Genomic DNA, 26,689 nt, shown 5'->3' on the forward strand with positions numbered 1-26,689 from the left:
TTATTCCAATAGTCTTTAACAAGTTGTGGAAATTGGGGATGGTAGCACCACATACTCTCTAGTCGGAAAGTCCTAGATTCTGGAGCTGAATTCAGGGTTAAGCTTAAGTAAGAGCGGATTATGATCACTATATGTCCTTGGCAAGTGATCCACTATAGCATTAGGGTATTGGTTAAACCAACTCTCGTTTACAAAGCATCTATCGAGCCGTTCCATAATGAGCCCTTTTTTCTTTTTCCTATAGTTTGTCCAAGTATATTTTGGACCCTTAGAGCCAAGGTCAAAAAGTTCACAATAATTAACTAGATTCCAAAGCTTAGTTATTTTTTTAAAATTAACAGGAGACCTCCCCATTTTTCCTCAGAAGAGAAAACATCATTAAAGTTGTCTGTTACTAGCCAAGGGACTTTATAATTTTCATATATAGTAGTAAGGTTATGCACATTTTCTTTTGTTTATAACTATCAGTACTAGCGTAAATAGTACTTAAAAGCCAAGGGTTTTGATTAGGTAGTACCTTGATCATTGCATGCAATTCCTGATCATCCCTAACAACCTCATCTACTGTTATCATATTGTGCATCCACATGATGGCAATCCCACCTAAGCGACCATCTGATGGAATTTCCACCATCTCAGAAAAGTTGAAGTCATGTTGGATAGAAACATGATCCTGCATGCGAGTTTCTAAGAGAGCTACTAGGCAAGGTCTATGAGTATCGATGATATCTCTTAAGTTCCTGCAAAAAATGGCATTGTTAGCCTCTCTCACGTTCCAGACTATGAAGTTAATTGGGCGTGTCATTTTAAGAGTTTGTTTGTTATGGTTCCCCTGATTCTCCTCCAGACGTAAAGGTGGGCCTTCCCTCAGAGAGGGGTTGAGCACCACTGCGTATTTTCCTACTGCAGGGTTTAGTGGGGGCCTGATGTCCATCGAGCATTTGAACAATGCTGCTGGACAGCTGATGATAGCCTTCTTGTCTTGCCTCTCCTTGTAGAGTAATATTGCTATTTCTCCGAGGCTTTTGAACTCTATTCGAGATTCCCTTAAAGGTCTTGCTCTTGCCTCCTCTTGCTGTGGCGGTGGATTGCCAGGTTTTGTGCATTGGGAGGTGGTTGGACATCCATTGGAGCAGGATTGTCCTGGTTCTGGGGTATCACAGGGTTTATCCTCTATTGAGCCTGGTCCGTTGCTTGCCAATCTAGGAAGATTGGGTTCACCTGATTTTGTGGAGGGAAGAATGGTAGATTTTGGAGAGGTTGGATCCCATAAGCTGGGTTGAAGTGAGCAGGAAGACCCAAGTGGGCCTGCATGGCTTGAATTAATATTGGAGGGGCATTTGGAGTTAATGGATTCAAAATGTTGGTTAACCAAGTTTGGTTGACATAGTTGTTCATCGCTAGTTGCATTCCCTCCATGATCAGCTAGGCTAAGAAGTTGGAGTTTTGGAGGATTATGACAACCTCCTAGCCCTTTATGTCTAGACTGAAAGATGCTGCATGACCCAGAATCCCCCTTTCCAACCAAGATTGGGGTTGATTCATTGGGATTGGGGTGGTTGAGTATATGAGAGGCATGTTGTGAGGTGGGAGTGGAGGGAGATTGTCCATTTGAGGGTGATTTGTACGTGGTATTCTGAAGAGGTTTGTCCTGCGTTAAAAGAGGAGTGGTAGTCGAGGCATTATAAGTGTGAGAGGAGTGTTGGAAATCTGAGGCTTTGTGGAGCACTTGAGTAATAGAATCGTGGGAGATAGATATGGAAAATATGGTATCCACTTGTATGGAGTCTGATTGGGTTTGCGTAAGGTTTTTATCATTTGGGAGAGAAGGAAGGTTGACTGCCATTTGTTGAGGAGTGGGAAGCTTGGTTTGCATGGTGTTTCTCACCAGAGGTTTGTCCTTAAAATAGTGGGTGGTAGATGATTTGGAGGCATTATGGGAAGCCTAGTGGCTGAGAGGGTAATTTTCTATGTTATTTCTTGCCACAGTGGCTCGAATTATCTTCCATGCAAACCGGGTTTTGCATAGAGAATGTCGAAGAGCTATTTTGTCTCTTTTGGCTTATTCCAATTTTGTTCTTGGTAAGGGATTGTGTCAGTTGGTTGTCCTCCAACGTGTCTAAAAGGTCGAATTTATTAACAGTGTTTAATTCAGGATTTTTAGAGATTGAAAAAGGGTGTGTAGTAATAGAAAGTTTTTCTTTGTATATGAAGTTTTGAGTGTTAATAAACTTTCCAGTATTGGCATTGAAGATTTTTGCCTTAATACTCACGTTTTCCTTATAATCAGATTTCTTAGAGGGGACTTTGGGATGTGGATTGCCTTTACTGGGATGATATCTTTGTTTGGAGAATGAAACTACCTTCCATTGGTCCTCCTCGATAATGATTGGGAGGGGATCAATGGATTTAAGAGAGATATTGTTGGTAGAGGAGAGAGTCATGCAGACATAGCTACACTTAGACTTGGTGTGGCCTAATCTACCACAACCTTTACAAAGGAAATTTTCTCCTTCATAAAGTATAGGTTGTTTGTGAGAACCTATATGGATGAATGGAGGAACTGGGTAATCTAGAGGGAGCTCAACGCATAACCCAGTGTATCTACCCCTTAAAGTAGCAGATGTACAAACATCTATTTTTAAGAGCTTGCCAATTTTGTTACCAATCCTTGCGAGAATGGTGCTATCATAAAACTCCGTAGGGAGTTGGGATAGTCTTAACCAAACAGCAGAGATTTGTAATTTTTCCTTAGAAGCTACAAAATTTGGGACCCATTTCTTTACAGACAAGTAGTGGCCATTGATGAACCAAGGACCTTGGTGAAGGGCTTTGGCCATATTGACTTCTTGAGAGAATTTAACTATAAAGAAATCGTTACCCAAATCAATGAGAGGAAATTGTTCCGTAGGTTTCCATTGGTCATGGAGTTTTTTTTTTTTTGAGATATTGATGAAGGATACGCTTACCAAATAATTTGATAATAACTGAGTATTTCCATGGCTCATAAAGCCTTTGCATTTCCTCCGATGATAGAAAAATTGCTTGATCACTGTTTGGAGGATCATCCTGGAAGGAGCCTTTGGCGTGCCCTCATAGTAATCATTAATGACAAGAACGGAGGAAACCTGCTGATCATGCAAAAAATTTATTGGGTCTGGGGATATGAGTTTTTCTTTAAAGGAGGGAAGCTTCTCCTCAACTGGAGCTGTAGCCTCTATTATGCGCGTTGGTTAGAACGACTGAATTAACTTTTATTTTTCCCCTCTTTGGTTTTTCAAGTCGTGAAATATGAAAGAAAACACAGGAGATTCATGTGCAGCTAGTAAAGTTCTTCCAGCACTGTGAAGTAGAGGTTATTAACTCTCCCTTAATAGCGTCAATAGGACTTTTATTAGGACACGACGCGTCTGTCCAACTGTAAGTATGAGTTTTCAGTTTACAACTTTCATTTTTCTATTTCTTTACAAGTCATTTTGAGCTCTTATCTGTTCAAATTCAGATCTATGACCAATTGCATTTTAACATTACTAAAAATATCTTTTCACTTCTCTCTGAAGTCTTTGTCCTAACTATAAGGTTCACCCTCTTTTCTAAGTGCTGTTACTACATTACATTTCTTTTGAAGTCATTAGTTATATTGGTATGACTTATTCATAATACTGGATTTATTACTTGTTGTTTTTGACTTGAGACTTGAATGCTACTATACATAACGACAAGCTTCCTATTTCTTCAGTTCTAAAGTGTTCAATGACAACATAGCATATTTGTTGACGTAAGTCTACGACTTTGATTTAGTACATCTAATTTCTTTCTAGTTAAGAGAAGTATCTATATTCTAAAAGAGAAAAAAAGAAGAAAATAAAGTATCTGTACAATTCTTACCTTTGCTCCAATCGAGTTCAACGTTGGCATACTCTGCACTACAAATCAGAGTCATTTAGCTTTTCCAGGAGTTTATGCCTTGACAGCAAGCTCAATCCCCTCAATTCAGGGATGATATGTGCTTGGCAAAAAAAAAACATGAGAGTAATCTATTTACATATAAACTATCTACATATTGACATGATATGATGCAAGGCACCTTTAGTTACTATAATTCACCATAGCTGGCGATACTTTCTCATCTCAAATGCGACTTCTTCATCGTCAAGGCTAAAACCTTTCACATAAATCTTTTTGCCGCTACAATTTGGTAAATGTACCTACGTTTTCTTGAGAAGTAAGAATCATACCTACATTCTCTCTATTCATCTCTTTCACTATTTTGGGAACCTGGCTGAGAACGGTTTTCCTTTTCTCAACCTCGCAGGAATACAAGATCAGGGTCCTGCCTTTTTGCCGTGATAATTTGAAGAGCACCTTAAAATTTTGCATCAAGTACATCGATTATATCACCTTCTATGAATGGTTAGTGCATAACCTTTGATTCTGATTGATGGCAAGTTATACATTCTTTTATATACACCTCCTGTTACATCTATGGAAGGATGTGCTATATAAAATTTACATGCTCCCTACAATTTTATGTTTTAGCAGTGCAGCTAAACAACGTGATACAGCAGTATCATGTTGAAGATGGGGGATTAAAAGGAAGATAAAATTTTGCACACATAGTTGGATTGAAACAGGGACATTGAAGGATGAATTCCCTACTCTCTGTAGTTCAACCCCGAACAAAAATGCTTATATTTGGTGACTGTTTTGTCAACCCTGAATGACATCAACAGTTTAAGATAAACTTTAATGACAGAGAACAGTCACCTTTCACACTTTTGCAGCCACTTTGAACTTAGTTCATCGTCTTTATTACCAGTCCTTTTTTGTTTAACATTTTCTCTTCTCCATTCATATGTGCAGATGGTAAATTCAACACATGCATTATGGTCTTGCCACCTTAATCAGGACATTTACTATGAAAACAGTCATGGTGATCAAATATGCATTGTACGACAACCTCAATCTTGCTCTATACAACAACCTCAAAGGTGATTGCGGAACAAAGTGAAAAAGTAATGGAGTTTATAGACCAGTAGTTCTGATTATGATATAGGTACTGTATAGGGTGTCCAAAGTTGCTACAATCTTCTCCAAAAGCTGGATGGTAAAAGATAACACGGAGGACAAAAACAACACACCAAAATTCCCTGCTTTGTGGGGAATGCTGTCGAGGCAACATGTCTTAGCCAAGATAATTGGCAGAGAAGAGGACTTTCTATTTGCAGCAGATGTTACCCATGTGAAAACTGACAAAAAGAGTCTATCAACCATTTAAACTTTTTTTGGTGGTGACTTCATGATGCCACAGAATATCAAATGATTTCTTTCAGATTGGCAAGCACAAAGAATTAATAAAGCATTCTTCTATTGTAAAATAAAAATGTATATTTCCAATCCTTCATTAAATTACCACATGTATGAACTGACACATGACATTACATGTGCATTTACGATGTCAGATTGGTTGAAAACATTTATCGTAGTCCACAAATGTTGTCTATCTACTATAATAAAAGAGGTGATCTGCCTATTGTAAGGTTTCTCGGAGGTGGCCCTAACCTAGGCTGTGACGCTTCCTGTTGAATACATAATGTTAACTTGTAGTTCGTTTACAGAGTACGAAAAGACATTATCTCTCTCGAGATTGGTATAAGATACCAAACCAGACGAAGGAACATGGCGTTTTCCTTTAGACAATTTAGGCTCCTACAGAATTGATGAAGTAGGAGACCATTTACTAAATATTATTAGAAACAATTGCGCTATTGGGCCCGTGTCTAGCACGGGCGATTCCCACTAGTATATAGAGAGAGGGGGATGATTGTTATACCGACTATACTGATTTTATCTTATTTGGGCAATTAAACTCTTTTCTTTATTTTTAACTTTTGGTAGGAGTGTTCTACTCTCTTTGTGATTCTACCTGGCACAAATTTAATTACTCCAGTCAATAGGCTTTGGATACAAGATGGTTAAATAAAAAAGAACTTGGTTTTCTTATATACTTTTTCCCCGTGGGGAGATCGACGAGGATGTCGCACACCGTAGTGGGGCGGAGTGGATGAAATGGAGGCCCGAAAGCCTCGCTTCCGGTGTTCTGTGTCATAAAAATGTGTCACTTAAACTTAAAGGTAAGTTCTATAAAGCGATGGTAAGACCGACTATGGTGTATGGGGCGGAGTGTTGGTCGGTCAAGAACTCCCATGTCCAGATGATGAAGGTGGCTGAAATGAAGATGTTGAGATGGATGTGTGGGCATATCATGATAAATAGAATTAGAAATGAAGTTATTCGGGAGAAGGCGGGTGTGGCCCCTGGGGAGGACAAGATGCGGGAGGCGAAACTTAGATGGTTCGGGCATGTTAAGATGAGACACACTGATGCTCCTATAAGGAGGTGTGAGGCTGCGTTAGAGGGCCATCGAAGAGGCAGAGGCAGTCCGAAGAAGTATTAGGGAGAGGTGATTAGGCAAGATATAGCGCTACTCCAACTGACTAAGGACATGATCATGGTAGAAAGGTGTGGAGATTGAGCATAAAGGTAAATCGTTAGGTAACCGAGTGTTGTTCTTGTTTGTAGCAGTAACTTTGATACATCATTTAGTGTCCTTCGTGTTTCTTTCATATCCCTAGACTTCTGTTGGTGCTGCCTTTGTTTCGATTTTCTGATTGCATTATTTAGCGTTAGTTTTGTATTTTCGCTTCGGTTGTCAGATTGGTTTGCTTGTTATTGTCCCTCCCCTTTTTCCTTCCTGAGCCTGAGGGTCTACCGGAAACAACCTCTCTGCCTTCTATAGACAGGCGTAAGGTTTGCATACACACTACCCTCCCCAGACCCCACTTGTGAAACTACACTGGGTATTATATCGTTATTGTTGTTCATGTCTCTGCAGGGAAGGCACTCTAGCTAAACCCCTCCAGGGGAGAGGGAAATTGGTAATGAGGATAATGTGCTCCTTAGCCGCACCGAGTGTTTTTACATATTTGCATTATCCTGAAGAGTGTAAACCCAAAGAAGAAGTACTTTGGTTTTGCTGCTATACCTAATCAACTCATTTCTCTAAACCTGTAACAGACTTGATAAATCATACCCAACAACAGCCTTGGTGACACCACATTATCTCTTTTAAATATTAAATTACACCACAATATCATTCATAGGATTCAAGGACACTGCACTCCATACTTGTCACCTCATAAATGCATATCACTTGTCAATATATAGATCTTCAGGCAGATAAACAAAGATGCCAAATGCTTGGAAGAGACTTTCAATTTGATCAGAGCAAGCATCAAAGAACACGTCTGACCATTTAATTAATTATACCACATCCTTTAAGAGAAAATTATTCAACAAATTCTTTCACATCTAAGTTGTACGGGATTTACGATTTAACAAAACCTCTTCTAGCTCCTGTATAAATCACTCCAACTTGTGGCTTAATGGGTTTGATATCTCGCAAAACATTAGAGGTCTAGCACCTTATCCCTAATGTTTAGCAAGATATCAAGCCCATTAAGCCGCATGTTAGAGAAATTCATACAGGAGCTTTAAGAGGTTTAGTTAAATAAAATCCAGTACAAGCAAGATGTGATAGAATATGTCGAAGCCTGCCTTCATTTTCTCTGGAACGATCTTTCAATGTTATTAAATAGTGAGGCATGTTCTCCTCTTGTGAGGGTTCAAATCGCAAGCCACTTCAAGCATCAGAGCAAATGGTGACTTTGCTCATGTATCTGCCTGCGGATCTATATGTTTAATAGGGAAAACGGAATGATATGAATATAGTGCACAGTTCTCAACTACTAAGAGTTGATCCTCTACCTGTATTCAACTAGTAACAGCCGCCTCCAAATCTCCTCCTTTTCCCGCTGCTTGCTCCTTCTGGTTGACAAGTAGAAGGTTGCCTACCAACATTTACAATATGCTGCTTAACCCGCGTTTTGAAACACCTCTGGCAGTCTTGCTTATCAGAATTCTTCCAAATCTGAAAACATAGGCAAAGGCATCCGTGCCCCGTGAGGCGAACTGTCAAGTCAAGCATAGAACGGTATATACTCATTGAGGAAAATCAATCACGACAAATTTGGTGAACAATATATATGTCACCAAAACTGTCATGTAAGCTTAAACTTTCAGTGAGCAGTTAATTTCTAAGGTGAATGCTTATCAGTCCAACCGCAGATATAACCAGCATCGCCAAAACCTTATATCCTCTTGACTTTTAAGGCCGAAGAGATCACCTAAAGAATGAGTACGAACTGCAGCATTCCGTCAACATCGCAGTCAGCTACATTTCAGTTCTTAAGCTTTGAGGAGTGCACCCTTCATGTCCATCACTAAATAACTGAAGTTCCAGGGCTGGTTTTCAGTTGACCAGGTGTTTTCAAATGAGAAGCATCCTTTTAGCACGAGAAGAATCAAGACGTAATGCATGCACACTACACAGTATACACATGTACAAATACTCGTGCACTAATGTCTAACCAAGACAGTTTGACAACTAGGTCTAAGAAGCAGTTGGGTAATGACAGAACATTTGCAGTAGAGGAGAGTTTGAGAGGATAAGTAATCTTAATTCTTAGCAGGGGGAGCTTCATGTAGGGAAGAGGAAGGGAGACCAACATCATCAGTAACCATGTTTTCGTTTTTTCTGACCTCTGCCAGCAGAGAAAGAGCCAACAGAATGCCGTGAATTGGCAAGCTCTCGGGGAATTGCAGCACCAGATGTTTTAAGAGTTTCAACCAACTCGGGAAACAATTTCTTATTCTCTTCATTCACAAAGACAATTGCTGTACCTTCCTCTCCCATTCTAGATGCCCTTCCAACCTGGTGCACATACTCCTTGATGGAATTTGGCATATCAAACACAATTACCTGTTTCACAGTCAACAGATCAATTCCTCGACCCAACACCCCTGTGGCCACAATAACAGGAACTTCTCCAACTAGAAATGACCTAACAATTTCTCGCCTATCCTTCATTGATTTCTCACCATGCATTGGCAATGCTTTTAGCCCTGTACTTACTGTTATTGCTTCAGAAAGGAGATCTGCTCCAAGTCTAGAACCCACAAATACAATAACTGGTGGCTTGTAATGCTGCTTGCTCATCAAAATACCGAAAAGCTTTTGCTTCTTCCGCTTCGAGTCTACCCAAATCGCTAACTGCTTGACAGCCTGATTAGGTTTATTTGGCTTCCCAACAGAGATGACTGTGACCTTTTTCGCCATTGAGCTTGCCATCCGCTCTACTTCTTTAGGAATTGTTGCAGAATACATTAACACTTGAGGTTGAGACAGAGCCGTAAAAATCTGCATCACCTGCTCAAGGAAACCTCTTTGGAGCATGCAATCTACTTCATCAAGAACAAGAATTGAAATAGTATTCAGTTCAATCTCGTGCTTCGTTAAAAGGTCAATGAGCCTTCCAGGAGTTCCCACAATTAAAGACACTCCCTGCTGGATGCGGTGGAGCTGTCCCGCCATGGCATCACCACCTACCACCAATGCAGTTTTGAAGGGCAAACCTTTCCCGAGCACCTTAGCTTGATCCTCTACCTGTATGCAGAGTTCTCTAGTAGGTGTGAGAACCATAGCTAATGGTTTCTGCTGGTTTTGGAAATGCTCTTCATTAACTTTTGCACATCGAGAAACTATAGGAATTAGAAACGAGCCAGTTTTACCGGAACCAGTCTCCGCTGAAACAAGCAAGCTTTGCCCTGCTAAAGTAGAAGGGATTGCTTGCATTTGGACAGGAGTTGGCATTTCATAACCGGCAACTTCAATATTCTCGAGAAGCTTCTGAGGTAGCTTGCCGGAAGCAAATGACAAGACGGGAGGCACTGTAGTGTCTCCCTTCACAACAATATCAAGTTTTCTTCTCAGAAGTTCAGTCTGGTCAGTTGTTAGTGGTTTCACTTCAGATTTATCATTATCCCTAACATAATAGCACTCATCCGTTGCAGGTAACTTCACAGGACATGGACGAGCAGTTGGTTGCCGTGATTTTGCAAGCCGCGACAACAATATACCTTTGCATTCCAAGCTGCAAATATCATCATCAGTCTCATCGCAAATGTACTCACCATAGCGGCCACATATAACACATCGAGGCTCGCCAGGTAGCGCTTCTCTTTGGTCCCAACACCTCTCCTTTACATCATCCTCTGAAACAGACATCAAAGCAGCACTCCCATAAGCACTTAAACCATTCTTTTGCTAACATCATCATAGGAATAAAAGGGTAAAACAAGTACAACAAATAACCAAGCAAAAAAAGGAAAAAGAAGCTGTATACAGTATAGTTTTCTTTTCAGCTAATTTTGCAGCTTTCTCTTGAAATCTCAAACCTATACAGCATTTCCTTACATTCTTTCTGTTTAGACTAATGGTATCCATAGTACTTTCACACAAAGCTTCAACTCAAGATCTTTAACAGTAAAATGCTTCAATAAGTATCCCTATAAACACATAATCAAGGAGCAGAATCCTCTAATTGCTACACTAATTCAACTACCAAAGCTGATGAACAAATTTTTTTAAGAAAAAAATGATTTTGGGTTTGTTAGGAAATTACCTGCGGCATTACTATCATTTTCTGCAGCTACCGAACTTTCCATGGCTCAAATACTCCGAAAACAAAGATACTCAATAAATCTGAGTCCTGAAAAAATAGAAAAAATTATGAACCAACTCGAAGAAAAAAAAAGATTCAAAATTATGCAGATTAAAAAATTGGGGTAAATGGAAGAAACTCAAAAATCTACAGACCAAGAACGTACCTCTCTTCTGGATTGCTAATAGCGATTCTTTTTTCCTTTTTTTCAGCTTCTGGGGCAATCGGAAACTATATATGTTTTCCGGGTTATCGGATCTTAAATTGGGCCTTTCGGGTTGGAAGTGGAGCTAAGTTTGGGAATTATGCTATAACCCCTTTCTTTTGGATAAAACCCAAAAGATCCTAACTTTATTATAGACCCTTGTGGTCCGGCCCTTACCCGTACCCCGTGCATAGCGGAAGCTTAATGCACCGGGCTGCCAGCCCTAATTTTACTATAAGAGGTTAACATTTTAGCAGAATTAACCTGAATAGTGGTTCACCCAATTGCTTAAACTAAAAATAGTCAGCAGATATATAATATAAGCATAGTCATGTTTAATATATGTATAACTGTGTTTAATCAATGCACAGATTATGTATACCAGCTAGGAAAAGTAAACAATAAATTTGTCCGGCTATTTGTATAAAGATCCTTAGATTTTATAGGCTAATCTTATCCATGTCAATATCATTATTTATATATTTACTAGTTTGTCCGCATTTGCTAGTTGCCTCGTTGTGGGAGAAAAAAAAATTAATTTAGATATGATGTTTATACCAAACCAATATATACACAACATGTGTTTCATATATAAACTTTTATCATTTAACCATGAACAATTAACCAGATGTGCTTAATTTTTCTTTTTCAAGGAAAAGAAATGAGGAATATTATGGATTCAACTTTAGGTTAAGTCAAGGACTATTTTCTGTATACCATCCAATTGGGGTTCGAATGACAAAAGGTAAAGGAAGAATAAAAGAATTTCTTTTGTTGACAGAAGTGGTGATCTCGTCTTTGCTTGCTGATAGAAAAGAAGCTTCCGGACTATCTTTCAAAATGAATAAGCAATCACTCAACAATAAACACAAACTAAAAAAGTGGTCAAACACTGCATTTTGGAATGTATTTGCGATGATTAAGAGCATAACAAGACCATTTACCAATGATGAAGTTCTAATGGTATGCTAAAGCTCTGTCACCCTACAAACATAGGCGGATTTAGCTCACGAGCTACAGGTTCAACTAAACTCATAACTTTAATATGTGGCTTAGATATATGTGTAAAGAAAAATAACTTTTAATGTTCAATGGTTTAGCGGCAAAAACATAAAGATTGAACCCATCAAATTAAAACTCTGGATCCGTCTCGGCCAACAAACATCTGCTGCTAGAGATCCTCTGGCATAAGGCAGTTTTGATTGTAAGAAGTATGAAATTTTGAAAGGTGCATGGCAGTTTGAATATAAGTTACAGTTTGACAAGATTTGACAATGATTTGAAGTTTTAACATAGCAAATTGGCCTTAATTTGCCTATACAACTCTTGATCACTTCTTTTTGGATCCATCTACGCGTACATGGATGAAGAGAATTTTGTTGTAGCCCCGTGAAATTCTGATCTTGTCATCAGTATATCTGCATTATACAAATGGAAATAACAGGATTGTTTAAGCATAACGATCGATGACAAACAACAACAAAAACCCAGTGAGTTCTCATAAGTGGCGTCTGGGGAAGGTAGTATGTACGCAAACCTTACTCCTGCCCTTGGAGGACAAAGAGGCTATTTTCGATAGACCTTCGGCCAAAGTAACGATGGATGACAAAGTTTAGCTAAAATAGTTAGAAAGCCAATGCTATGTCCGCATTAGATATCTTACAGTATTTCTATGGTGAACTTGCTTTCCATTTCAACTGGAATTCCATAAACTCCAGCCACGAATGCTCCATCATCCATTATAACATTGTACGTGTTACTACCGGATTTCCTGAAGCCAAGCAATTAAGATTAACGACATCAGAACCTAGCAATTGATTCTTGATGAAAATCTTAATATCCTCAGATTCTATAGTATTGTTTCATTAACATGACTGGAGACTACGATAATTTGCGAGTGGCATTTAGCAGGGGACTTACTCATATTTTCCAGTCATGGAGAACCTAATCCCAAAGAATATCTCAACCAGGAACTTTAATTGTCCATTTGGTTTGACAATCTAAAAAGAAGAACATCATAAATTCAGTATAAAACAGAATTATTGAAGAGTCTAAAGCAGCAGACATAAGAAAAGAATGAAGAGTCTTATGCACCTGCATGCCCATGAGACCATTGCCAGCATTCTCGACCCAACTATCTGTTTCAACCTGACAAAAGGAATGAACGCAATAATTATATGGCTGAATTTACCTTTCACGAACAACTCAGGCGCTAAATGAGTGAAAGCTTAAGTCACAAGAAGAGCTTTACTCAGCATAATTAAAAGTATATGTTATCCCCTATTTTAAAAGCCCCAAGCCGCTGACAATACAACAACATTGATAGAACTTATCTTTTCTTCATTTGCCATAGGCTTTAACTTAGACCCATAGCATTGCGGCCTACTTATGTTCTTCTAAGAGGTGAATATTTTTTCTTAAAACAGTGTTAACATAATATCGTTCATCTTTGTCAGGTAATAATTCATGCTGACTGTATTCAGAAGTCCATTTTACATAGTTACACAGGTAGTGGCAGATCCAGGATTTTCACTAAGGGGGTCAAAATATAAAGAAGTAAATCCAGAAAGAGCCAAGGGGTATCAGTATGTAATATATATACATAATTGTTGCGAAAGCCAAATGTATATAGTGTGAATGAGTCACAACTACTATACCAAAAATTATGGCAACCACCAAATAATAAATAAGACAATAAAACAACAATAAAAGGAACACCAGAATTTACGAGGTTCGGCCAATTTTGCCTACTTCCTCGAACACAACCAATATTTTATTTCACTCCAAAATTGCAAGTGAAATTATACTAAAGAGAGAATATACAAATGCCTTAAGAAGATAAAAATGCAAATGAGAGGTGTGTCTAAATCCTAAACATTAGGTCTCCTTTTATAGGGAAAAATTCTCTACCAAATGGCTAAACCACCGATGTGGGATTTGCCAAATTCAACAAATCTCTGTAATAGTCATGTACTTTGCCTCTGTTGTAGACAAAGCAACTATTGACTGCAAAGTAGACTTCCAACTAACTGGTGCCTTTGCAAAAGTAAACACATAACCAGTAGTTGATCTTCGTTTGTCCAGATCACCCGCAAAATCTGAGTCACAATATCCAACTACAGATTGATTGCCTTCCTGCTCAAAAACTAACCCAACATCTACAGTATTATGAATATACCGTAGAATCGACTTCATAGCTTGCCAATGCTCCTTTCCTGGATTATGCATATAACTGCTAATAACTCTAACAGCTTGTGAAATGTCAGGTCTCGTATAGACCATTGCATACATCAAGCTACCAACAGCATTTGCGTATGGTACCCTTGACATATACTCATGTTCAGCTTCATCTTTTGGCGACATAGTAGTACTTAGCTTAAAATGGAGAGCAAGTAGAGTACTAACTGGCTTAGTCTTCTCATCTATGCCAAAACGTTGTAGTACTCTCTTCAAATATTCCTTTTGAGATAAACAGAGTTTCTTTGAACGTCTATCTCTTATTATCTCCATGCCAAGAATTTTCTTTGCCATACCCAGATCCTTCATCTCGAACTCCTTCTTCAGTTGAATCTTCAACTTATTCAACTTATCAATTTCTTCCGAATTCGTGGAAGCTATCAACATATCATCAACATATAGGAGAAGATATACAAAGGAACCATCTTTAAGCTTGCACAAATACACACAATGATCGTATTTGCTTCTCTTGTACCCTTGCCGCAACATAAACTCGTCAAATCGCTTATACCATTATCTAGAAGATTGTTTCAATCCGTACAATGATTTTTCAACTTTGCACACTATATTTTCTTTTCCAGCAACTTTGAATCCTTCTGGCTGAGTCATGTAGATTTCCTTCTCCAAGTTTCCATGTAAAAACGCAGTTTTTACATCCATCTGAACTAGTTCCAAATCCAACTGTGCTACCAAAACCAACATAATTCTAATGGAGGGATGTTTTACAACTGGAGAAAACACTTCATTGTAATCAATTCCCTCCTTTTGAGCATATCCTTTGGCCATCAATCTTGCTTTGTAGCGAACATCTTCTTGGTTAGGAAATTCTTCTTTCTTTGCAAATACCCATTTGCACCCAATTGCTTTCTTTCCCTTTGGGAGATTGGCCAATCTCCATGTATGATTCTGATAAAGGGACTGTATTTCATCATTCATGGCAATCCTCCACTTATTTTCTTCTGAACTTTGGACTGCGTCTTTATAAGTGGTAGGAACATATCAGCTACAATTGAGGCGGCACAAGCAACCGTCTCTATAAGACAAACATGTTTTGTTATTGTCCTTTTTGGCCTGCTAGTTGCAATTGATTCAAGTTGTTGTTGAGGTTCCTGAGTTGGAATTTCCCTCTCTACTGGCTCTTCTTCCAGAGGATAATCTTCATTTGTTTCCTCCTCTGCTTCTTGTGTAGGAAAAATAAATTTTCCCTCAAACTCCACCTGCTTAGAAGCACCCTCATTTTGTTTGGTATCTTCTGTTACCTTATTTACCATAGCAGATTCATCAAAGGTAACATCCCTGCTGAATATTACTTTCTTTGTCATAGGACACCATAAGCGATATCCTTTGACTCCAGAAGTAATTCCCATAAAAATAGCCTTCTTTGCCCTTGGATCCAATTTTGACTCTGTCACATGATAATATGCAGTTGAGCCAAACACGTGCAAAGAGTCATAATCTACAGCAGGCTTTCCATACCATTTTTCAAATGGTGTCTTGCCATCAATAGCAGCAGATGGTAGACGATTAATGAGGTGGCATGCATATGTAATTGCCTCAGCCCAAAATTCTTTGCCCAAGCCAGCATTGGACAACATACACCGTACCTTCTCCAGCAAGGTCCGGTTCATACGTTCTGCCACTCCATTCTGTTGTGGTGTATGTCTAACAGTGAAGTGTCGGACGATGCCATCATTTTCACAGACCTTATTGAAATGATCATTTTTGTATTCACCTCCATTGTCTGTGCGAATACACTTGATCCTCCTGCCTGTTTGATTCTCCACCATCGTCTTCCATTTGAGAAAAATTCCCAGCACTTCATCTTTGTTTTTCATTGTATACACCCACACTCTTCGAGAAAAATCATCAACAAAGGTTACAAAATAGTGCTTCCCACCCAATGAAGGTGTTTTGGAAGGACCCCAAACATCAGAGTGTACATAATCCAAAATGCCTTTAGTATTATGGATCGCTGTACCAAATTTAACCCTTGTCTGTTTCCCTTTGACACAATGCTCACAAAACTCCAAGTTGCAAGCCTTTACTCCTTTTAACAATCCTTGATCTGATAGAGTTTTCAAGGATTTTCCTCCAGCATGTCCCAAGCGCATGTGCCATAGCTTGGTTGCTTCTGCCTCTTTGTCGTCACTGGATGTTACTGTCGCTGTCCCAATAACTGTACTGCCACGATAGCGGTACATATTATTATTCTTCCGATTAGCCTTCATTACCACTAGTGCACCGGAGCATACTCTCATCACTCCATTTTCTGCAATGATTTTGAACCCTTTTGATTCTAGGGCTCCCACAGAGATGAGATTCTTCTTCAAATCCGGTACATATCGAACATCTATCAATGTTCTGATCATTCCATCATGGTTCCTTAATCGTATTGAACCAATGCCATATGAGGTAAGAGGGCTGTTATCCGCTGTGTGGACGACTCCATATTCTCCTTCTTGAAATTCCACGAACCAGTCCCTGTTGGGACACATATGATAGCTACAAGCCGAGTCCATCAACCATATGTCTGATGATGTTGATGACTCTGTTGTAACTAATGAGAAGTCTGAATCATCACAATCAGCTACATTTGAATCCATAATGGCCTTTCCATTGTTATGTTTGGCCTTATTCTTCAACTTCGGACAGTCTTTCTTCCAGTGCCCTTTTTCTCGACAAAAGGCACATTCATCTTTGCTGGGTCTGGATCTTGACTTGGATCTTCCCTTCTTTGTCCTCGTTTGATTTTGAGGACGACCCCTCACAAACAGTGCTTCTCCTTCTCCGCCCTTCTGTTTTTCTCGCTTTCTTTGTTCATAGCTGTACAAAGCCGAACAAACTTCTCTGAGAGAAATTTCGTCATTTCCATGGAGTAGAGTAGTTTCAAGGTGCTCGTACTCATCAGGAAGTGACGCCAACAACATTAAGGCCAAGTCACCATCATCATAAGTTGTATCCATATTTTGCAAATCTGTGACCAACTTATTGAAACTGGTGATATGTTCATTCATCGTGGTACCAGGAACATAGGTGAAGTGAAACAGTCTCTTCTTCATGTACAATTTATTTTGACTGTTTTTCTTCAAAAATTTATCCTCCAGTGCTTTCCATAATTTACTTGCAGAAGTTTCCTTTGTGTATGGATATTTCTGCTCTCTAGCAAGGTAGGATCGAATAGTACCGCAAGCAACACGGTTGATAATTCTCCAATCTTCTTCTCCAATAACATCTGGTCTTTTTTCTTCAATGGCAAGATCTAGCCCTTGTTGAAAAAGGACATCTAGAACCTCGCCTTGCCACATCCCAAAATGTCCTGACCCGTCAAAAATTTCTACCACAAATTTCGCATTTGACACAATTCTTGTCATAAGCGAAGATGCCAATGATGACGTATTGTTGACACTTGATGTAGATTCTTCTTGTTTATTGTCTCCCATCTTTGATACAGATATTATTTAATAGCTGACGATACAAATCAAGATTATTTCATTTCTGGTGTGGAAGATCAGACTAAGCTGCAACCACAGAGCATACTCAGACAGATCCTTGACTCAGTTACCAAGATAAATCTTTTCAGATGTGGAAGATCAGACTATGTTGCAACCACAGAGCATACTTAGACAGTACCTTGGCTCTGATACCAATTGTTGCGGAAGCCAAATGTATATAGTGTGAATGAGTCACAACTACTATACCAAAAAATATGACAACCACCAAATAATAAATAAGACAATAAAACAACAATAAAAGGAACACTAGAATTTACGAGGTTCGGCCAATTTTGCCTACTTTCTCGGACACAACCAATATTTTATTCCACTCAAAAATTACAAATGAAATAATACTAAAGAGAGAAGATACAAATGCCTTAAGAAGATAAGAAGGCAAATGAGAGGTGTGTCTAAATCCTAAACATTAGGCCTACTTTTATAGGGAAATTTTTTCCACCAAATGGCTAAACCACCGATGTGGGATTTGCCAAATTCAACAATAATTTTCTTTTTTACTTAGCTGTGCAGTGTAATTTTCCGGCAACTGAATACATGTGGCTCCGCCACTGAACACTGGCACCTAAATCCTTTCCTTCTCTTTCTCGAAATTTTGGGTTTTCTTTAGCATGTTCAGAGTAGCTTCTTGAGGAGGAAAATCTCACTATCTATCTCATTCTTTCTACTGTTTGTATCGGCACTCATTTGTTGCGCTCTATTAGACTGTATCTAATCAGATGCTACAGTTTCCATGTGCTATAAGTTGCATTGTTTACAACTCCCTTTCACCTAGTGAATATCGATCTTATTCATAAGCAAGTATAGAATGGTCTGCTTTTGAGCTTTTCCATTATGCCAAACTTTTGGCATTCGAAAGGGAAAGAGAAGTTTGAGTGGACAGATACCTGTGAACTCCATATCATTTGCCACTCTCCCTCAAGTAGTTCCAATTCAGGATTTGCTACATTTTGGTTCAAGGAAATAAATTCATCAATTGCCTGTTAATTTCACAGCACGAAAAGTATTAGCCAATTGAATTAAAGAATTGTAGACCATCTATAACAGAATTTTCACCGAAAAGTAACATCCGTACCTTTTCAACACTTGTACCCGTTGAAATTGATGAAAGCAATTTTTGTCTTGGTTCGGCTTCCTTTTGTAGCACAAATGTAGTTCCCTGCACTATAGCAGTATAGCTTGTGGCCCTTAAACGCTTAACTGATTACCCGTTAAAAAGGAGCTGTGAGATACAGCTTACTGGCTAATATTCATGACGTATATCATATAACGGTGAGGAAAAGCGAATGCGATCGTTAGCTAATTATTACGCTCTCCTACCTTGTTTCCTCTTGAAATACGGAGATTTCCAGATGGAGATAAATACGTTGTGTCTAACCAGCCCTTAGCTTCATCTCCCAGAAGTCGAAAAGGTACAGGGTATGGAACCTTGACGGGTAGAAATTTGAACGAAAAGGCTGCTCTATCAAATTGGAAAAGAATTCGTTTTCCATCTTTGATCGTCGCAAGTGCCTGAAGAAAAAAAAAAGATGCACATATATTCAAGATATCAATATCAAAGAAACACATTACTTTCTACTTGGATGTTTTCTTCTTTTTAATCTTTGCAGCATCTCCTCCGCTCCTCCCCCCCCCTCCCCCCACAAACGCAAGCGCTTCACCCACCAAAACAAAAATATTACAGTTTGAGCAGAAATGGAATAAATTTGATAGGACAGGCATCGAGTGTTTCTGTAAGCTTTAGAACAAAGTCAATAATTATTGAAGAAAATACGATAAAAGATTCATACCTCTACTTTCAGTTCACCTATTGCCTCAGAAAACTTTACAATGTTGGATACGCGTGGATCATTCGTTCTAAGGAACACTTCTTGAAATACACTGAATGAATCTACCCCAACAAAAGTTCTCTGCAAAGTGGTGTTCAAGTTTAGGCTCGGATAGGAAAAATGACTATTTAAAAAACCTCATTAACGCTATAAATCTGTTCTTTTTTATCTTTTGGCCTGAAGAATACATAGAAGATGTTTGCTGGCTTTACAAAGCAAGCTCAAGGTTAACGAATGAAAAGTCGTTCTTATATTTTCATACAAAAACAGCAAATTAGCTCAAGTGCTTATATTCCATTGTAGCACTCAATTCAGCCCCATTAGATACCATTGGTAATCTAGGTTTCCTGTCCTAGTAAACTTTGTAATGTCGCTTTACTTTCACATGTTTGTCGGGTTCATGATTTATGAATGGTTAGGTCTAGAATCCATATCATGATATAGCTATTTGGCATCTCAATGAAATCAGCGTTCACCGCTAATTCTTCTTTTAAACTCTCTAGCCTGAAATTTGTCGCTAACGACATAAATGTAGACAGTCAATGGTATAAAAAACCAAGAAGTACAGCGTGTAACCTGAATAGGAGATGCTGACCCTGGCCTAGTCGTGAACATCAGCTGCCACCGCCCCTCAATCAAACTCGAGCTCGTCTATAAATAATAGTAACCAGTTTCAACATCACAAGGAAATTAGAAAGTAAAGTTGCAAACTTTCAAATCAAATTTTCTTTTCCTTAGTCACACATTGCACAACCAGAAATTGCAGAAGAATAACTATTTTGATATCTTTTCCTTCACACGTAGCTAAGATTATTGTATAAACACTAAAAAGGGGGTACACGGTTACAAAAATTAATAAGTCTAATGAGTTCTCAAACTCATGAAAGCAAAAGCGACGGAAATAATACTCACCGGTTCAGAAACACCATCTGATCCTTCAAGAACTTTAACAGCGCGTTCAACCTCCTGCATAGTCATAAAAATTGCTTCAAATTATTAATCTCAGCTAACAATAGTGTGTATTTTTATTTCCCGCATTATATCACTATATTATCCTACGGCCGCTGCACCAAATAACCCCTAAAAGATTAAAATTAAAAAGAAATCATAACTCATTTAAATGGGTTCTTTTAAATGGAATTAAGTTTACTTCTATTTAATTCCATTTCATAATCCATGTACTCCCTCAGTTCCATTTTATATGGCTTTCTTTAATTTTTGGTTTGTTCCAAAAACTCTTTAACTTTAAATTTCTCATTTTATCCTTAATGACATGCTCTTATAGGTAGAGATGTCATTAAAGGACACAAGTTCTAAAGGCTATTTTGTATGAGCCAAACGTCTTTCGTTCTTTTTTAAACTATGTATCTAATCAAACACTACCATATAAATGAAACAGGTGGAGTACTATATAATATCCATATTATAATCTATCATCGTATTATCTTATTACACCTTGGGGTGCGGCCCTTCCCCAAATCCTGTGTGAATGCGGGATGCTTCGTGCATCGGGCTGCCCATTGTATTATCTTATCACCTTACTAAACTACAATAATAACAATAACTATGCCCTCAGTCTCAAACATATTGAGGTCGGCTACATGAATCCTCACTCTCTATTTAAGCTTAGCTCATGTCATTATCATACCAAACAAAATAAAACTGGATCGAAAAAAATCATACAAACTCATAATTCACGTATATCAATAAACGCTTCAAAATCTATCACTAAATAGAGCAGAGTTAGAACAAAAAATCAGAAAAAAATAAAAGAATTGGGAAAAATGTGTGAACTGACTTGAAGTTGTTGAGGAGAAGCAGAGCGACCACGACCTTGAATACCAATAAGAGCTTCAATTAGGGCATTTTCTTCATTACTAAATGAAGAAACTTTAGCTTCTTTTTGGTCCACAACAGAACATACTAAAAATCTCTTCTTGTTTTGCTTTTTCTGACCAAGAAATTGCTTGCAATAATTATTTCTAGTTGGATTTATGGCAATTTGAGGCCTAAATCGAAGACCTAAATTCCCAATTTCCATTGTTGCCATTGTTTGAGAATTTTGGAGGGAGGTGTTTGTGTGTGACAATAAACCGTTAAGGACAGCCTCAACCAACTTTTCAAGATTTTTCATATTTGATTTGCTATTATTTAGATTTTCTTGTGGACGTGGAGAATTATTAGCTACACACGCGGCGTAGGTGGGTCATATGAATATCTAAAGAAATTGTTCCTTTATTTGTATTTTTCAAAAAAAAATTATAAATAGAATTCTATTTAAGGTGAATGTTTATATTTTAGAAAGATTTTAGGGTTTGTCACTTGGTGGCTAAGTCATTTTTACCCCATAAGTAGAGAGGTTGCTCTGATGGTAAGCAACCTACACTTCCAACCAAGAGGTTGTGAGTTTGAGTCTCCCCAAGAGCAAGGTGGGAATTTCTTGGCGGGAAGGATGTCGGGGGTCTATTTGGAAACAGTCTTTCTATCCCAGGGTAGGGGTAAGGTCTGCGTACACACTACCCTCCCCAGAATCAACTAAGTGGGATTATATTGGATTGTTGTTGTTGTTGTTGTTGTTGTTGTTTCTTTGCAATATTCTTCTTTTATTATTTTATAACACGTTATCAGCATGTAACTCTAATCAATTGAGTAAAAGCTTTGGGATTGAGCATAATGATTGTCAATTGTTCCATAAACTTCCTTCATGATTAAATTATGGATTTAAGATAAGTATTTTACTTTATTTTTCCCTTTAAAATTCTTGACATTCTATAATTTGATTTTAAATACAAGCAAAGACGATAAATTTTGATTGTAACTCTAATGGAGTTTGTAAGCAATTATAACCACCTAAAGTGGTAAAATTTCTATACCTTGTCATGATCAAATTCATGTATAATTGTGGGCAAAGAAGTGAAAACTTATCACATTGAATTTGCTTCATTCTCATTCCCTTAAGAGAATGTGGTAGCAATATATAATAAGTCTAAAAGAAGACAAAATTATTACCGTGAAGGTATCAATGGATGTGGACGTGGCAATAAATGAAATTATAATAGTCATCATCATTATAAAACACATATAGATGATTATGGTTCATTCATGATGTGAATGTGACAACATCTGATTAACAAATACATATTCATTCTTCGAAGAATATGAGCGTGCTAGTGGTAGTGAATATACAACACTCATCCCTAGAAGGAGGTTTGAGATGGTATAAGAAAATAATGTCATTATTATGGCATGAATGATCATTGGTCACATACCTATTGTACGCCAAAATATTGTTGGCGATGTGATTATTAAAGGGTAACAGTAATGCAAGGAACAGATCTTGTATAGAATTCTGACCATGACCATAATGGTATAACTTTCTCTTTAAAAAAGATATTTACCATATAGATGTTGATGAATATGTGGTAATAACAAATTAATTGAGAGCTCTGGAAGAACCAATTATTACTATTTTGGAGGAATACAATTGATTATCATGTCAATTTATTGTGTTGTAGTAAGTCTCAAAGAAACTTAATTGAGTTTCTAAAGTATTTACGAAAACGGTTGGTTAAATTGAGACTATAAAATGAAAGAATTAATATCTTCTATTACTACATCTTGTAGCGGGATAATATGTATGTGAAAATTTACCCGCTTTATTCTCCAGTTTGTACTACACAAATAAAAGAATACCACAATAAAGTGGATGTTTATTGATATAAAAACCCATATCATAATAAACTTGAGAGTTTATTGATAATTGCACACGTCTTGGTGTAAACATAAAGTTTATCAATATTGATAATTTATTCAGTTGGCATAATTGATTTAGCCATGATAATTTAAGTATGATATGCAAAAATAAAAGAGAATTCACATGGGTAAATATTAAAGAACTACAAAGTTCTTTACGAATTCTCTTACGTTGCTTGTTCTCATTAATTAATAGACCAACTAAAATTGGGATTAAATCCCATGAATGCTGGAAATATCAAAGGTGAATATGGGCTCATTCACCTACTATGTATACCACATAAGATGCATCTATGGGATGGTTACATATGCGATTATTATTAACCCGCAACCTGGTATTTGCGAGGTAACTTGCTCAATAATTTAATTTAGAGCATAATTTTCAGATTTTCTATTCAAGACAATTCATCTTGATAAGTTGGTTTTCATCACAGTTGATTTAGCAAAATAATTTATTGAGTGCCTCCATTTAATAGCTAAATTGTTGCTAATGAGAACAAAGTTATCTATATCAGTTTGATATACGTTATATACGAAAGTATATTGCATTCTCCTATCATAAGTGATTTAGGGTCAGGAACCAAATAATTCAATCTTATTATTATTGTTGTGCGGTGTATATTTTCATTAACACCATAATGCACAAAGATAGGTTCCCAAAATTGAGGAAGAAAGTTAGTTTTTCTTACATGAGGGGAGACAAGATAAACAGTTGAGAAAAAGTTACGTGGGATGAATTATCATTTCTACATCTAGATTCTCGAATAAGATAATATGAACCTGAAGTTCATAAAAAGATAATTCATATGCAATATTTTACAAAACATGCCAGACGCATTTGCTGACCCAAAAAAAGTAACTATATTCTCATTGAAAATATTCATATTAGAATAAGTCCTAGAAGGACAAAGCCTGTGGTATGCTTAAAGTATATAGATAAATCGGTTTCAAATAAAATTCTTGATAAAGAAGACGAGCAAATGATTAAAATGATCATAATAAGGAGGCAAGTGATCTAGAAGATCACATGACAATAACACTTCATAAAATCTCAAGAGAGGTTTAGGTACCTGAAAATATTAATAAAGAGATCTCTATGTTATGTCTTTATGAAAAAACAATATTGGAACTGATATAAAATGTTCGTCGACGACAACTATGATAGAGCTAAATATATATATGAGGATCTTAAGTCTGGAGAAACAATTTCGAAGTGAATTAGTTTCATATGAAAGACATGTAGTTCAAATACTTGAAAGTATAAAGCCAATGATATGTGCAATCAGTTTTCGATATCTTATTTGTCTAGCATGACATTAAAACTTGCTATGCATCTAAAGTCTATTATACGGCTTATATGACGTAACTTATATGACAATCCTTGAAGGATTTAATCGCTTAAAGCATATATATTTTTTTGGTCATGATGTACCACATTCTAAGTGCTATTTGTGCATATATGTATCTTGCTATAATTATAAGCATGATAATGTGATAGCGAGAATACCTCTATGGAGATACTGAAAAAGCTATTCTACAACATTATATGAAGAGATTACATATATACAAGAATGGTTATTTCAAGGTGCAACATATTAATTCAAGTGATAGTATGGCTAATTTGTTCAACAAATCTCTACCGATGTCAACCTTCAAGAAGCTAGTACACAAGATTGAGATGTGTATGCTCAAAGATATGAATTAGTGCTTTCATCAAGGGAGTTAATATGCGTTGTGCTCTTTTTCCCTTATAAGGTTTTGTCCCACTGAGTTTTTCTTGCAAGGTTTTTTAACGAGGCAACCAAAAGACGTATTGTTAGATATGTGTACTATTTTTCCTTCTCTAGAATATTTTTTCACTAGTTTTATTTTAGTTAAGATTTTAACGAGACACATTATCTATTGAATAGACATTCAAGGGGGAGTGTTATAAATACAATTCTATTCAAGGCGAATGTCTATATTTTAGAAAGATCTTAGGTTTTGTTACTTGGTTGCTAAGTCACTTTTTTCCTATAAATAAAGGGGTTCCATTCCATTGTAATTCATTCCAAAGCAATAAGAATTCTCTCTCTCTTTCTTTGCAATATTCTTCTTTTATTATTTTATAACAAAAATAAAGTTTTAGCCATTTTTTTTCTTTTTTTTTGGGTTCAGGCAGTAGCCCCAATTCGTATATCATCAAAATGAATAAGTACACGGAGGAGGACATAAATCATAGCCTCCAAAACATTGTAAAGAATGATATATCTCATCCTTTAGTACAAAAACATCAAAAGAATCTGCCTACTTTGGGAGATTTCCTCCATTACACTTTGAAATATATGAACTTCACTAATAGGTGTTATACATATAGTTAGCACTACTATACAAAAATCAGCTATATCTAGAAACATCATTAATAGCAAAATGGTTCTTCCTTGGTTTGAATCTGAAGTGTGGGAAACCGATTTGATCAAGTCTTAGTGAAGATCTCACTATCTCCGGCAAAGAACTAGTGGTATCAAAGATGACTTCAACTCTTAATCTTTCCCTCAGATTAGCAAGTTGATCAGCACCACTATTACCTTCTTTATATGTATGGCAAAAGTAAAATTACCCTTGCTAGAGATTTGAATAATCTGCTTAATGATATGATGTATCTGCCAAGAAGCCTTCATTTTGTTGTTAATCATGTTAATGATTATCGAAAATCAAACTCGATAATTACATTCAAAAAACCTCTACTTAAACACAATTTCAACCCATGTAGCATGGCCTTTGCCTCTGCAAAATTATTGGTGCATAGGTCATAATACTCATCAAAAGCAACAATAAAGGATCCCTGATGATCTCTAATAACACCACCACCTCTAGCACTTCTTGGGTTTCCTTTACAGCAGCCATCAATGTTTACTTTAGCCAGTCAAAATCAGGTTTGCACCATTTAATCAGTTGGCTACTAATTAGTTGTTTTGCATTCTCCACCGCTATGCATATATCATTCCAGCTCAAGGGGAATTGAACTCTAGGAAATTGACTGTTTATTAGCATAATCATGTGTAGGATTGCATATAGGTGTTCATAACATGCAACAGAAGACAATAACAATCCTAGGAAGAACTTTTCTGTCACGACCCCAAACCACCCCGGTCGTGATGGCGCCTATCGCAGTACAAGGCTAGCCGATTCAACATTTATAACATAAACATGTCTTTTTTCTTAAATTATTTACTAATCAGATATTATCACAATTCTTTCGTTTAAACATTTCAAAACAAGCGGATAATTATGCAAAACATCAAACACTGTCTGATCCCGGTGTCACTAGTCATGAGCCACTAAAATACAATATAATATTATTTTCTCAATATAAGATGAGTCTGATAAAAATAAATACTAATAGATAGGAAATAGAAAGGCAAGGTTGTGGATGTCGTGCAGCTACCTTGATAACTCCAGAAATGCTCTGAAGGAAAAGATCAGCTCTCACTCGGATGCTCTGGCGCCTGGAACTACACACAAATTGAAGGGAGTAACGTGAGTACGCCAACT

General features: G+C 37.3%; 2 protein-coding genes and 1 long non-coding RNA gene across 3 annotated transcripts; 1 reads left to right on the forward strand and 2 right to left on the reverse strand.

The window, feature by feature from the left end:
* The first annotated feature begins 4,235 nt into the window (after nt 1-4,235).
* LOC138882140 (uncharacterized) lies at nt 4,236-5,099 on the forward strand. Its single transcript, XR_011403626.1, has 2 exons — nt 4,236-4,413; nt 4,864-5,099. It is a non-coding gene; the product is annotated as an uncharacterized lncRNA (long non-coding RNA).
* Nucleotides 5,100-7,085: 1,986 nt separating this feature from the next.
* Nucleotides 7,086-10,895, reverse strand: LOC104218197 (DEAD-box ATP-dependent RNA helicase 41). The gene is made up of 3 exons (XM_009768631.2): nt 10,789-10,895; nt 10,584-10,670; nt 7,086-10,173 (listed from the first exon to the last, which is right to left on the reverse strand). The coding sequence occupies exons 2-3, from the start codon at nt 10,624-10,626 to the stop codon at nt 8,633-8,635; spliced, it is 1,584 nt and encodes a 527-aa protein (XP_009766933.1). The 5' UTR covers nt 10,627-10,670; nt 10,789-10,895; the 3' UTR covers nt 7,086-8,632.
* Nucleotides 10,896-11,922: 1,027 nt separating this feature from the next.
* On the reverse strand, nt 11,923-21,525 carry LOC104218198 (probable plastid-lipid-associated protein 12, chloroplastic). Its single transcript, XM_009768632.2, has 11 exons — nt 21,201-21,525; nt 20,315-20,368; nt 19,979-20,053; nt 19,364-19,483; nt 18,894-19,085; nt 18,649-18,732; nt 18,461-18,553; nt 12,922-12,975; nt 12,748-12,827; nt 12,491-12,598; nt 11,923-12,245 (listed from the first exon to the last, which is right to left on the reverse strand). Exons 1-11 carry the CDS (start codon nt 21,450-21,452, stop codon nt 12,158-12,160), a joined length of 1,200 nt encoding a protein of 399 aa, XP_009766934.1. The 5' UTR covers nt 21,453-21,525; the 3' UTR covers nt 11,923-12,157.
* Nucleotides 21,526-26,689: the final 5,164 nt, after the last annotated feature.

The sequence above is a fragment of the Nicotiana sylvestris genome, chromosome 11 (genome assembly GCF_000393655.2).
Source record: "Nicotiana sylvestris chromosome 11, ASM39365v2, whole genome shotgun sequence".
Lineage (NCBI taxonomy): Eukaryota > Viridiplantae > Streptophyta > Magnoliopsida > Solanales > Solanaceae > Nicotiana > Nicotiana sylvestris.

What these genes read in the sequence shown, in the direction of transcription:
- LOC104218198 (XM_009768632.2), bottom strand. Translation starts at nt 21,452, where the DNA reads ATGGCAACAATGGAAATTGGGAATTTAGGTCTTCGATTTAGGCCTCAA. An exon ending in CAGATGGTGTTTCTGAACCG is followed by an intron (nt 20,054 to 20,314) that starts GTGAGTATTATT and finishes TATTATTTATAG; the next exon opens with ACGAGCTCGAGTTTGATTGA. An exon ending in ATGGTCTCATGGGCATGCAG is followed by an intron (nt 12,828 to 12,921) that starts GTGCATAAGACT and finishes TCTTCTTTTTAG; the next exon opens with ATTGTCAAACCAAATGGACA.
- LOC104218197 (XM_009768631.2), bottom strand. Translation starts at nt 10,626, where the DNA reads ATGGAAAGTTCGGTAGCTGCAGAAAATGATAGTAATGCCGCAG. An exon ending in AAATGATAGTAATGCCGCAG is followed by an intron (nt 10,174 to 10,583) that starts GTAATTTCCTAA and finishes TGTCTGTTTCAG; the next exon opens with AGGATGATGTAAAGGAGAGG.